Source organism: Malaclemys terrapin, chromosome 1, assembly GCF_027887155.1.
Source record: "Malaclemys terrapin pileata isolate rMalTer1 chromosome 1, rMalTer1.hap1, whole genome shotgun sequence".
NCBI lineage: Eukaryota > Metazoa > Chordata > Testudines > Emydidae > Malaclemys > Malaclemys terrapin.
Window position 1 is genome coordinate 194,545,174 of NC_071505.1, and position 12,661 is coordinate 194,557,834.

At 41.0% G+C, this 12,661-nt stretch overlaps 1 protein-coding gene across 1 annotated transcript in view; it reads right to left on the minus strand.

The window, feature by feature from the left end:
* Positions 1–12,661, minus strand: part of DSCAM (DS cell adhesion molecule) — a 630,903-nt gene that overhangs the window by 207,718 nt on the left and 410,524 nt on the right. Inside the window, exon 10 of the mRNA XM_054049425.1 lies at positions 5,464–5,583. Within this exon, the coding sequence (XP_053905400.1) occupies positions 5,464–5,583 (120 nt within the window). The remainder of the gene's footprint in view (positions 1–5,463; positions 5,584–12,661) is intronic.

Consider the following 12,661-nt stretch of genomic DNA (forward strand, 5'->3'; position numbering starts at 1 on the left):
GCGTAAATGGCTCTGTGATGTTTCACTCTATATTCTTTATGAAAATATGCTTATGATATGGATATGACATAACTGAGATAGACTTTATGCAAGATGGCTCATGTGAGCTATCATTGGAAAGGTTATGATTTACTGAATGTGATTAACCAATTTATATGCCTGTATCATGTCTGTATCTGAAGTTAGGAATATTAACTATGTATCTGCATTTCAAATGTGTTACTTTGCGTGTCACCCCCAACCAGCCCTTCAGGTACAACAATGGAAAAGCCAAACAGGCTAATGGCCCGTTAGCAAACACAATGCACTGTAAAAGAGCTTAGTCTTCCTGTGGATGCTCCAGACAGCCTACAAGTCCTGCAGAGACATAGGTCTGAGTTACCTGGTACTGGACCCACCCCTTGGAACACCAGTGTTCTTCCACTGGGAGACAAAGGGCTCCCGCCATACACAAGAGCTATATAAGGCAGGGCAGTGACATCATTGTGGTTCCCCTCTGCCTCCCCACCCAAAGAGACACTGAAAAACACCTGGAATCAAGAATTGAACTGAAGGGAGAAGGGTTGAACCCAGGCTGGGAGTGGAAGTACCTGAAATCTCAAGCTGCAGGCCAGTGTAGCTGCCTTTCAAGACTTTCTATAAACTATCTGTGACAAGATTTAGGTGAGAAATTATATTTGTAACCTGTTTCTTTAGTGAATCAAACTTAGTTTGCGTGTTTTGTTTTATTTGCTTAGTAATCTGCTTTGTTCTGTTTGCTACCCCTTTACCCACTTAAAATCTGCTTTTTATAGTTAATACAATTTGTTTTGTTTATTATTAAACCCAGTTTCTTTAATTTCTAACGGGGGGTGGGGAGAGAGAAATTATGCATATCTTCCTCCACATTGAGGGAGGGGGCGAATTCATGAGCTTGCTTTGTATAGATTTCTCTACAGCACAAGGCAATATACCTTTGGGTCTGCACTCCAAGGAAGGTGAACACCTGAGTGCTGGGGCAAGTCCCTTAAGCTGAGGCCTTCTAGAGCTGATCTCAGTGTCTGTGTCGTTCTACACTTGGGTGTGGCCCTGCCTGTGTGTGTGCTGGAGGAAGCTTAATAACCTGGCTCAGCAAGACAGGTAAAAAGGGTGCCTGGGCTTGCAGAACAGGTGGGCTCAGCGGTATCCCAGCACATCAGGTGGCATCCCGAAGGGGGGATCCCATCACAGACTCAACTTAACAGCTAGTTTAAAATACAGAATTCAGATCCGTCTTATCACTTGGCAGACATGGAGGCTGGTTGGAAAGAAATGAATCATCTGCTTGGGGTTAGGATCATACGCTTCCTTTCACGTGTTAAAAAGGAGGACAGATCTAGAAGGCCTTGGGCAATTACACTTCCTGGAGGTGGGTCCACAAGCAGTGTGTACTCTGCCACTTCTTCTGACAGACAAAGATTCGCTGGAATAACAGAGTCTTGCCCCTTAGATCTCAGCCTGTCTGCTCCTCTCCCAGGCTTCCCACACAACAAGGCAGCACAGCATTTGTCTTTGCTGCGTTGACAATGGCTGAGCCCCGTCACAGTCCCCACTGGAAAAACTGCCGAGAGGGATTTACTCTTGCTCATGGCAGCACTACATTTTGGTACTTTCATGCTGATTTGATAGGGGATTAAGCCACACGGAGTAGTTGTTCCCTCAACTCCTTCCCACATCCTTCTGGCCGTACCCTACCCAGCTCTGTGGAGTAGGGCTTTTATATAACAACTGTCAAGGAGAAAAGGGCAAATAGACAGAGTTGGTTAACCTCCCATGTGGCCACTTTTCCCTTCCACCCTTTAGCTGAACACTTTGACTCCCTTCCACCACACAGCCGAGTGAAGCATAATACCCTTCAGTAGCAAAGTTATTGTGCATGTTTCTGATCTGGAATCATCATTAAACATCCAGGGTCTTGCTCAGGCAAGAGAATAAAGGTCCCATTTCCAATCCCAAATGATTGAGCTGAAGCCGTTTTTGCCTGGAAATGGAGAGACTGGATGAATCAGGGGTCAAGTGATAAGATGCAGTACCTCAGTTGCTTGAATTGGGCCCAAGTCTGTACTGAATATCGTTGCTTCTCTAGTCCCACTTCAACATGGGTGGTTTCAGTCCAGTTCTAATGCTACAAATGCTCTCCTCACAAAATTCACAAAGAACTGGATATGGCAACTAAACGACCTTTTTGCTTTTACAGGTACTCCTTCCAGAACAGACTAGAACTGAAGTGCGTTTAAAAGGAATCTTGCACTACCATTGTCTATGCTTTTGGCACTTAAGGTATGTCTACACGGCAAGTGGAGGTGCGACTGCAGCATGTGTAGTTCAGGGAATAATTAATTTTCATTTTGGTGGCTGAACTGAAAAAAAGACTTTCAATTTTGTCCACATTTTTTTTTCATTTTTGTTTTCATCTGAAATTATTTGACAAATTCAGCCTGAATTCATGAATAGTTTCGGTTCACCAAAAACTGTTCTTTTTTTTCAAATAAACTATAAATCCAAAAAATTTCACTTAGCTTTAGTGTAGATGTACCTGAGCTGGCTTTAATCTAGCTAGCAGGGGTACCAATAATAGTGTAGCCACGGCAGCATGGGCTTCAGTGCAGGCTGGCCACACGAGTAAGCACCCAGGGTCCCATGTGGACTTGTATAGTCCACACTGAAGCCTGTGTTGCCACAGCTTCACTACTCCAGTACCTGAGTTAGCTAGATTTAAGTTAGCTTGGGTAAGTCTACATGTGCAGCAACCACACACCTGACCACATGACATACCCTTTGATATTGTGTTGACAGATTCCTTGGAACACCTTAGAGAGATTACGTAGATAGTATTTGTATTGTTGACAGAGGATGCTAATTTCCATTGCTATCAATTTAGTTTACATTTAGATAGTTGATTACAATATAATGTTTACATTATCATAGTGCCTAGAAGCCCAAATCAGGATCAGTTCTCACAGTGTTAGGTGTTCTACAAACACTACAAGGACAAGAGCCCTGTTCCAAAGGTTTGACAGTCTAATTTGGGAGGCAGTAGGGGGCATTATCAGAGAAATCACATGGATATATTTTTCAATGGGATTCTCTTATATAACTTTCTGTACATGAATTTGATATCCATCGACATTAATTACTATAAGCAGTGAGCTGAGTAAGCCTAAAAGAAAATGGAATGAGAAAATACTATGGGGAAAGAGAACGCTATAACAACTCATGAATACAACATTTGGAATGTTAAAATTTAACATATGTGCAAATTTAAGCTTCTCTAATCCTAAAAGAGCTTACTTTTGGGACTGACAGTTACATGGAAGATTACCTAGGCAGATGCACTGAACTTGGTAACATTATAGGATAATGTCTGCACAGATATTAGCTGTCATTAATGATTTTTCAACTGTATTAGTCACATTAATGTTGTTTCTCTTTTCCTATTTCTTTTTCTTGAATGAACCAACTTTCTTGTGGTTAGTGCAAGGGAAATAGTTACACTTCATGAATTGTGTGTATTGGCAGTGCAAAGCCCAGGTATCTGTGCACAGATGCTCTCTTGTTGTTGTATCCAAAATTCTGTGGGTAATTTGGTGCTCATGGAAAGTGACTGAAGGGCTAATAGCACTGGTGAGAGACAGGCACAATTTGGGAAAGCATCTACATGTAGCTATGCAAAGGCATCTCACTCCTGACTTGCAAAACACCAGCTATTCCAGGCCAAAGTCCATCTTGAGCAGTGACCGTCAATCGTGCATTACTGTGTACTGATTTTTGTGACGTGACTGAATGTTCCTTAGTGACTAGGATAATACCACCTTGCTCATTATTACTTGGGTTCATATATTGATTTAGGTCATAAGTCTAGAGCAGTGATAAGGTTGTCAAACATTATCCCATTGTGCACAAATGCCATTCTGCCTTTCCTTTTGCACTAACTTTAGAAACCTTATATTGGCCATGATGCTAACTGGTTTTCAGATTTGTTGATAATCTGTAAACTGTACATGGCATCTACAAACTTGATGGTACCTGTGCACTTTGTTGCTAAAGACCTCCAGCACAGTACTTATTTTGGATCTGTGTACAAACCTGTCACAGTATACAGTGTGCCATTTTCAGACAAGATGGACTGTGAAGTCTAGAGATCTGTACAACATTTTAATTAAATCTTCTGATGAAATCATGATGTAATAACAAAATACAGTGTCAGCATGAAAATATTGTCCATGTCAGCTAGAACTGTTCTGGAAAAAAAATATTGGAACTTCAAAAATTCAAACAGTTTTGACCACTCCTAATATCAGCTAAAACTTCGTTCTGCATGACAAACCTATTTCATCCAAGATTCAGGAAGAGCTATGAATGGAGATCATTATAGGATTTTCACTTAGATGTGTAGAACATCATTAAAATGAAACTTCTCTTTTCTGCTACTAAAAAAAAGCCCTAGTGGTGCTTACATGCTGTTAGCTGGAATTTAGCTAGCCTGACTTGGTCTCCCGCTTCAGAATACAAATGGAATACAGAATAATTGTTTTTTTCTTATTAGCACAACATGGAAAGTGAACATAAAAGCACATTGTGAAGTGTTTAAATTAATTCCATATTTTCTTCCATGTACTGGTAAAGCAAAACAGTGCTATTAAACTGAAAATGACATGTAGTGTTGCCTCAGCTATTGCCCCAAACAGCACCAAATTTTAGCCAGAAGTCAATTTTTTTTGTCTATATACAACTTGGTGTGATAAGGTATTCTCTTTTATACAGTGGTAAAGGGTTAACATCTAACTCATGTATACAGTACAGTTGTTTTCTGGAAAAACACCAGCTTTGACACAAGGTAAGCATTAACAGATAATTGGCTAAAAGACACAATCTAGCAGGCAGCACATTTTAATTAAAAAGCTGTCAATTTCATGTGGTTAGTTGGGGTCAAGTGGGGCCAGTTTTAATGCTCTGTTACATAAAAATAAAATGTTAAAACATTATGTAAAGCGCATACTGAATTACTGGGTTATGCCAATACTATCTGACCTTTCTTCTTTGCAGAAAAGATATGATTGGCTGTGTTATCATGGATTTTAAAAGAAATAAAACCAAACCAAGTAGTACCAATGAACCTTGTTCTGAAGGTCACAGCAATCAAAGCAACATTTACCTTCCGTACCCTTCTTCTTGAGACTTTATTCAGATTTACTTTCAAGAACCTAAAATCACTGTAGACAGTCAAACGCCCACAGAGGAATGTATACACATACATGCAGATGCAGCACATGAATTTTAATAGTACTACTTACTCTAAATATCAGGGGAATAAATTGTGATATTCTTAACTCAAATTCAGTATTACTCCATGACTAGTGCTTTTAATTACATGTAGTAAGATGCTACTAAACAGAAGTATGAGTACCAGAATACGGACCCAAATGATTATGAAAGAAGTCATACCTTTTGAGTACTTCCAGACAATGGTGGGTACAGGATAACCCTCTGCAGAACAATTGAGGATTACAGCTTTACCATAAATCCCATCTTGATCACTTGGTTGAACCACAAATCTAGGGGGAACTGAGGGAAAAACAAGGAATCATTGAGAAATAGTGCAGCTGAGAAGATAATTCAAAAAATTATTGGCCAACTCTAGGAATTTTAATGGGAATAAAAATTAGAAATGGGCACAACATTTCACACAAAGCAAAATAAAAAAAGATAACTTTTCAGTATTCAAATCTAACAGCTAAACTTTTTACTTTTGATTTTTCTTAATTTTAATTTGCATTAATTTAAAGCAGTTTTTGCCATTGAAAATGAAATATATATATATTGTGCACCACTGTGTGAGAGATTACAGGGGGGGGAGAAAGGTTGAATGGTAAATTCCACTTGCTGACTCATGTGATCAACCTTAGAATCAGGCTCATATGATGAAATATCCTCACACTCTGCACAGGAGTGCTAGCTGTGGAAGACAGAGGTAGAACAGGTGTCTAAGAACAAGCAACAATTAAAAAAAAAACTGCTGCCCCTTTGTATCAGAATAATTATGTATGCTCACAGGTTTTAGAAAAAGAGGAAATCAAAGAAAATAAAGCAGAACAACAAACCTAAATATCATTGAACAAAGCAATATGATAACAAAAATATTAATACCACCTACCTTTTAGAAAGATCACTTTACTTTAAAATGATGTGTTTCAAGGCAGTGCCTATCGTTCTATAAACAAATGTGGACATTTTTGGCTGATCTCTACTTCTCTGAGGTCATGCTCCCTTGGGGAACAGATGGGCAGGATCCCCTGGGAGAATAACATGAAGGGCAAATGGGTCCAGGAGAGCTGGCTGTATTTTAAAGAATCCTTATTGCGGTTGCAGGAACAAACCATCCCGATGTGTAGAAAGAATAGTAAATATGGCAGGCGACCTGCTTGGCTTAACAGTGAAATCCTTGCTGACCTTAAACGCAAAAAAGAAGCTTACAAGAAGTGGAAGATTGGACAAATGACCAGGGAGGAGTATAAAAATATTGTTCAGGCATGCAAGAGTGAAATCAGGAAGGCCAAATCACACTTGGAGTTACAGCTAGCAAGAGATGTTAAGAGTAACAAGAAGGGTTTCTTCAGGTATGTTAGCAACAAGAAGAAAGTCAAGGAAAGTGTGGGCCCCTTACTGAATGAGGGAGGCAACCTAGTGACAGAGGATGTGGAAAAAGCTAATGTACTCAATGCTTTTGATACGGTCTCCCGCAGTATTCTTGCCGCCAAGTTAAAGAAGTATGGGCTGGATGAATGGACTGTAAGGTGGATAGAAAGCTGGCTAGATCGTCGGGCTCAACGGGTAGTGATCAATGGCTCCATGCCTAGTTGGCAGCCGGTTTCAAGCGGAGTGCCCCAAGGGTCGGTCCTGGGGCCAGTTTTGTTTAATATCTTTATTAATGATCTTTAATGATCTGGAGGATGGTGTGGACTGCACTCTCAGCAAGTTTGCAGATGACACTAAACTGGGAGGCGTGGTAGATACACTGGAGGGTAGGGATCGGATACAGAGGGACCTAGACAAATTAAAGGATTGGGCCAAAAAAAACCTGATGAGGTTCAACAAGGACAAGTGCAGAGTCCTGCACTTAGGACGGAAGAATCCTATGCACTGCTACAGACTAGGGACCAAATGGCTAGGTAGCAGTTCTGCAGAAAAGGACCTAGGGGTCACAGTGGACGAGAAGCTGGATATGAGTCAACAGTGTGCTCTTGTTGCTAAGAAGGCTAATGGCATTTTGGGCTGTATAAGTAGGGGCATTGCCAGCAGATCGAGAAACATGATCGTTCCCCTTTATTCGACATTGTTGAGGCCTCATCTGGAGTACTGTGTCCAGTTTTGGGCCCCACACTACAAGAAGGATGTGGAAAAATTGGGAAGAGTCCAGCGGAGGGCAACAAAAATGATTAGGGGTCTGGAGCACATAACTTATGAGGAGAGGCTGAGGGAACTGGGATTGTTTAGTCTCCAGAAGAGAAGAATGAGGGGGGATTTGATAGCTGCTTCCAACTACCTGAAGGGGGGTTCCAAAGAGGATGGAGCTCGGCTGTTCTCAGTGGTGGCAGATGACAGAACAAGGATCAATGGTCTCAAGTTGCAGTGTGGGACGTCTAGGTTGGATATTAGGAAACACTATTTCACTAGGAGGGTGGTGAAGCACTGGAATGCATTACCTAGGGAGGTGGTGGAATCTCCTTTCTTAGAGGTTTTTAAGGCCCGGCTTGACAAAGCCCTGGCTGGGATGATTTAGTTGGGAATTGGTCCTGCTTTGAGCAGGGGGTTGGACTAGATGACCTCCTGAGGTCCCTTCCAACCCTGATATTCTATGATTCTATGATTCTGTGATTCTATGCTCAAATGAGAGAGAAATGATCTGAGTTATCTGAGATAGATATGTGTTGCGGAGGTCACTAGATGTGTTGGTTTTGAGGAACTGACCAGAATGTGCCAATAAGTATACACAGGGTAGGAGATTAACTACTTGTGACAATATTGGCACTAAGAGCGGACCATGAGGTGCCACTACTAGACATACTTGCATAGACATAGACTTGAAAAGGTGACAACCATGATTTATGGCTTTCAGAGTTTGAAGTACTCTGAGCCGAAGGTTCTAAAAAAAAAAAAAAAAAAAAAAGAAGGCCTCAGGCATATAGGGTCTAATCTAACGAATCTAAAAGGCTTTGAATCAGGCCCATAATCATAGAATCATAGAAATGTAAGACTGGAAGGGACCTCGAGAGGTCATCTAGTCCAATTCCCTGCACTCATGGCAGGACTAAGTATTATCTAGACCATCCCTGACAGATTTTTGTCTAAGCTGTTCTTAAAAACCTCCAGTGACAGAGATTCCACAGCCTCCCTAGGTAATTTGTTCCAGTGCTTAACTAATGACCACTCATTTGGAAAACAGAAGTGTATAAACTATTTGTATCCTCAATATGTAAATATCTTCTTGTTGTTGTTTTAGTGCCAGACAGAAAACCATATTAGGTGACTGAGCCTGTAAAAGGTGTTTTTATTTAATTTGGTATACGACATGCAATGGAAGCAAAGCAGAAACAGCAGAATGACCAGTGCTATACTAATGACCTAAATTTTCCAGTATAGGTGGCTTAGTAGCTTATGTAAGTAGTACCATCCTTTGCAGGATGAGTTAGCACTTGTTGGAACAATGTTATTGAGGGCAGACAATCATTTTACGAGTTCCTTTTCTAAATTAAATCCTAAAGCTTTATCAAGGACACTGAATAATCTAATACAGTGTGAAGCTGTTAATTAACCAAATATGAATAAAGACAATGAGCAGAAAACAAGAAATGTCAGTATGTCTTAAATATTACTGCAATAAACCACAGGAGCTAACTGTGACAGAAACAATATCCACCTTTGCACTGAAAAAGGCCGATTCTCATTTATTACTTTGCAATGGAAAGGGCTACTGTATTTATTGTTCATAATTATTCTAGCTTTCCAGAGGATTGTCATGCTGTCAAGCACAAATCAAGTATTGCATTAATTCACATGAAAGCTATTCACCAAAACTGCAACCCTAGCAATCATAATCTTGGACAATAGTCCACATTATTCCATTTATTAACATAAAATATTTACATCACATATGAAATCAAATTATTATAAGTCCATTTCATCACCAAGCAAATAGAAAAGCAGAAAAGGGGCTCTGGGGTACTGATTCTCCAAGGTCTGCTAAAAAACTCCACTATTAGGCAGTAACACAAACATACTTGGTTTTATATGGCTCACAGTCTAGTGACATCAGCATGTTTCACCTGGAGAACTGTTAATGGGAAGCAAATTATCTTCAAGATTTCCCAAAATCAATAAAGAGGTGACCATCTGTAAATTCTTGCATGAAAATAAACTGCTAACATTCTGTAAAACAAATACTTTGCCTGATTCAGGAAACATCCTGTAAGGCATTTTTGGTAAAACGATATGGTGCATACAAAGGAGACTGCCTGAGACCCAGAAACAAAAGGCTACAGTTCTGATTAGAGTAGCACCTGCCTCATACAAGGATATGATGGAAAATGGACATATTTATAATAAAGGAGACATCATTTTAAAACTAATGAGATACTTGAATTTCCTCCAGAATTGGATGGAAATGTGTTGTACTCAGCTTGACAGGGCTTGATAGAGATGGGCTCTGAGTCAGTGGATAATGGGTCAATTCAAGAGCATAGGTATTCAGAGATTAAAATCCAAGTAACATTGTCAAAGGTTGAGAATAAAGATGTGTCCAGTACAGAATCAGTATCTTTACCCTTGGTTTTCCAAGGTGCAAGATACTATATCACCTAAACATTGCTAATACAATAATAAATGAACATAGTAGTCTAGTAACTATAAATGATACTCTAAGATAATACGCAACTAGATAAATACGGGACTTATTTTGTCCTTCAAAAAAGTGGAGGCTACAATGTTACAATACGGACCCATTTTTGTAAAGTGTTTTGAGATTCACAGATATATTTGTTATCTGTGAATCTCAAAACACATTACAAAAATGGGTCAGTATCATTACTCCAGGTTTACAGACAGGGTAACTACACCACAGAGACCTCATGTCACACACAGGCTTCATATAAACGGTGCTGACCAATCACAACTTCTGATGAGTTCAGCACCTCTGAAGATGTCAACTATGAGTTAGAATCTAGCTCTCCTGACTCCCAGTCCTATGCCCAACCTACCAGACTTTGGCTTCTCATCATGATGGGACAGGTGGCTTAGTGACATAGGATTAAAGTCTGACTCCCTGGAATCACTTGTTCATGTCCAGACATGGTCTCACATTCCTCCTAGAGCAGTGGTTTTCAAACTTTTTTTCTGGCAACCCAGTTGAAGAGAATTGTTGATGCCCATGACCCAATGGAGCTGGGGACGGGGGGTTTCAGGTGTGGGAGGGGGCTCAAGGCTGGGGCAGAGGGTTGGAATGCAGGGGTGAGGGCTGCGGGATGGGACCGGGAATGAGGGGTTCAGGGTGTGGGAGGGTGCTCTGGACTGGGGCAGGGGGTTCTGGTGAAGGGCGGTGAGGGCTCCAGCTCGGGGTGCAGACTCTGGGATGGGGCTGGGGATGAAGGGTTTGGGGTGTGGGAGGGGGCTCCGGGTTTGGGGAGGGGCTCAGGGCTGGGGCAGAGGATTGGGGCATGGAGTTGGAGTACAGGCTTAGCTCTAGCGGCTCCTGGTCAGTGGGGCAGCCGGGGTGCAGAGGCAGGCTTCCCGCCTGTCCTAGCACTGCAGACTACACTGCGCCCCGTAAGTGGTCCGGCTCCACGCGGCTCTCGCCCACAGGCACCACCCCATGCCAGCTCCCATTGGGCGGTTCCTAGTACAGGGTCATGGCCCAACGTTTGAAAACCAATGTCCTAGAGAGATAAGTTGAATTTCTTGTACTTTGGGGGTGAATGCCTTTCAGAGAAGGCCTTAAAAATCATACTCTGGGCTGCTCTTTATGGACACTACAGATTCCACTGTACTTCCATAATGTATGGTTTTGTTCAGATATCCTTAGCCAAAATTTCCCCTCTCAGGAGCAGCATGTTGTACATTAGCTGATTACCACTTTACCACAACAGTTGTGGTTGCTGTTCAGTGGTGCTATGTACAAACATAATTTTCCATAGGACAAGCTGGTCCATCACACACTCAGGCTATAGCCTACCATGAGCATGACGCTTAAGAGGATTTAAAAAAAAAAACCCTGTCAAGGTGTACCTGGTCAGTTGGGCGTACAGTGTTGTACATGAGGAGCGGGGGAGAGGAAATCCCAGTCCCACAGTGATCAGCCGATGCCCTGAAGCATAATATGTGATTACTTGTTTTACGAAAAGGAACAATAATTTTGTGAAATGGTTTGTATCCTTCAGGATCAGATGTGTGTATATAATTTATCATTATTAATTTATTGCTACTATTATCAAATTTAGTGCCAGATTGACAACTGTGGAAATTGGAGTCTAATATTTAGCTACTGAACAAATACAGCATGAACAGCAGCATAAAAGCTTTCCCACACAGATCCACAAATATAGAGTGCTTCAACCCTTACAATTATGAGTAATAAAGGAATTCATTTCTATGCCCATTCAAACTTTGGTCTCTCTGTAAAGACTACCTACAAGAACACCATTTTGTGCCAGTTGGGCTGGTATCTTTATTGCTATTACTAGATTTCCACTGGACACCAGAAATGTTGCTACAACAAAGCAAAATGACACAGACCTTTACAGTAGTTCAATGATAAATAAATAGAGAGATCCTATCTCCTAGAACTGGAAGAGACCTTGGAAAGTCACTGAGTCCAGCCCCCTGCCTTCACCATCAAGACCAAGTACTGATTTTGCCCCAGATCCCTAAGTGGCCCCCTCAAGGATTGAACTCACAACCCTAGGTTTAGTAGGTCAATGCTCAAACCACTGAGCTATCCCTCCCCCCCAATGATCTTTCAGCTACTTATTTTCTTTTTTCTTCTAGCCAAGGCAAAGGACTTCCTTCTTCTATGACTGGAATGGGAAGTAACCAGGTGATAAAAAGAAAGGACATCTTCAATTTCTCTTTTTATAATGCTTTTTTTGTTTGTTTTTTTTTTGTTTTTCTCAATCCCTACCCCCTGCAATTTTATTTGCAAATGAGTGATTACTTCAGTGTTACCAATATAGTTTTCGAACATACACACACAAGCTGTCATCTTTTGATTTTGACTTTTGATCTAGTTTTGCCCTATAAAGATGCTCTCATGGTCCAGTTTCTTCAAGGCATTCATTGGACCTTGGAGAAATCAAGAAAATCTGCCTAGTAAGGATTTCTTCAAGTTGACCAGGCTGATGAGCTTAAGTAAAGTCAGCTTTGGGAAGACAGCCATTAGTCTGGTGCACCTCTTGCTGTGTTATTAATGCTTTGGCCTACCCTGCCTACACATCACTTCACAAATACATTCAAAAATAGAATGAGACTATGATGGAGTGATTCCTTTCTGAATATTACCTTTGTTTCAGCAGCTTTGGCTCCTGAGCTTATAAAGGTAGACATTTTATATTGATTTAGCATTGAGTTTCTTTAAGGCTCACTGGTTTCCCGTGAC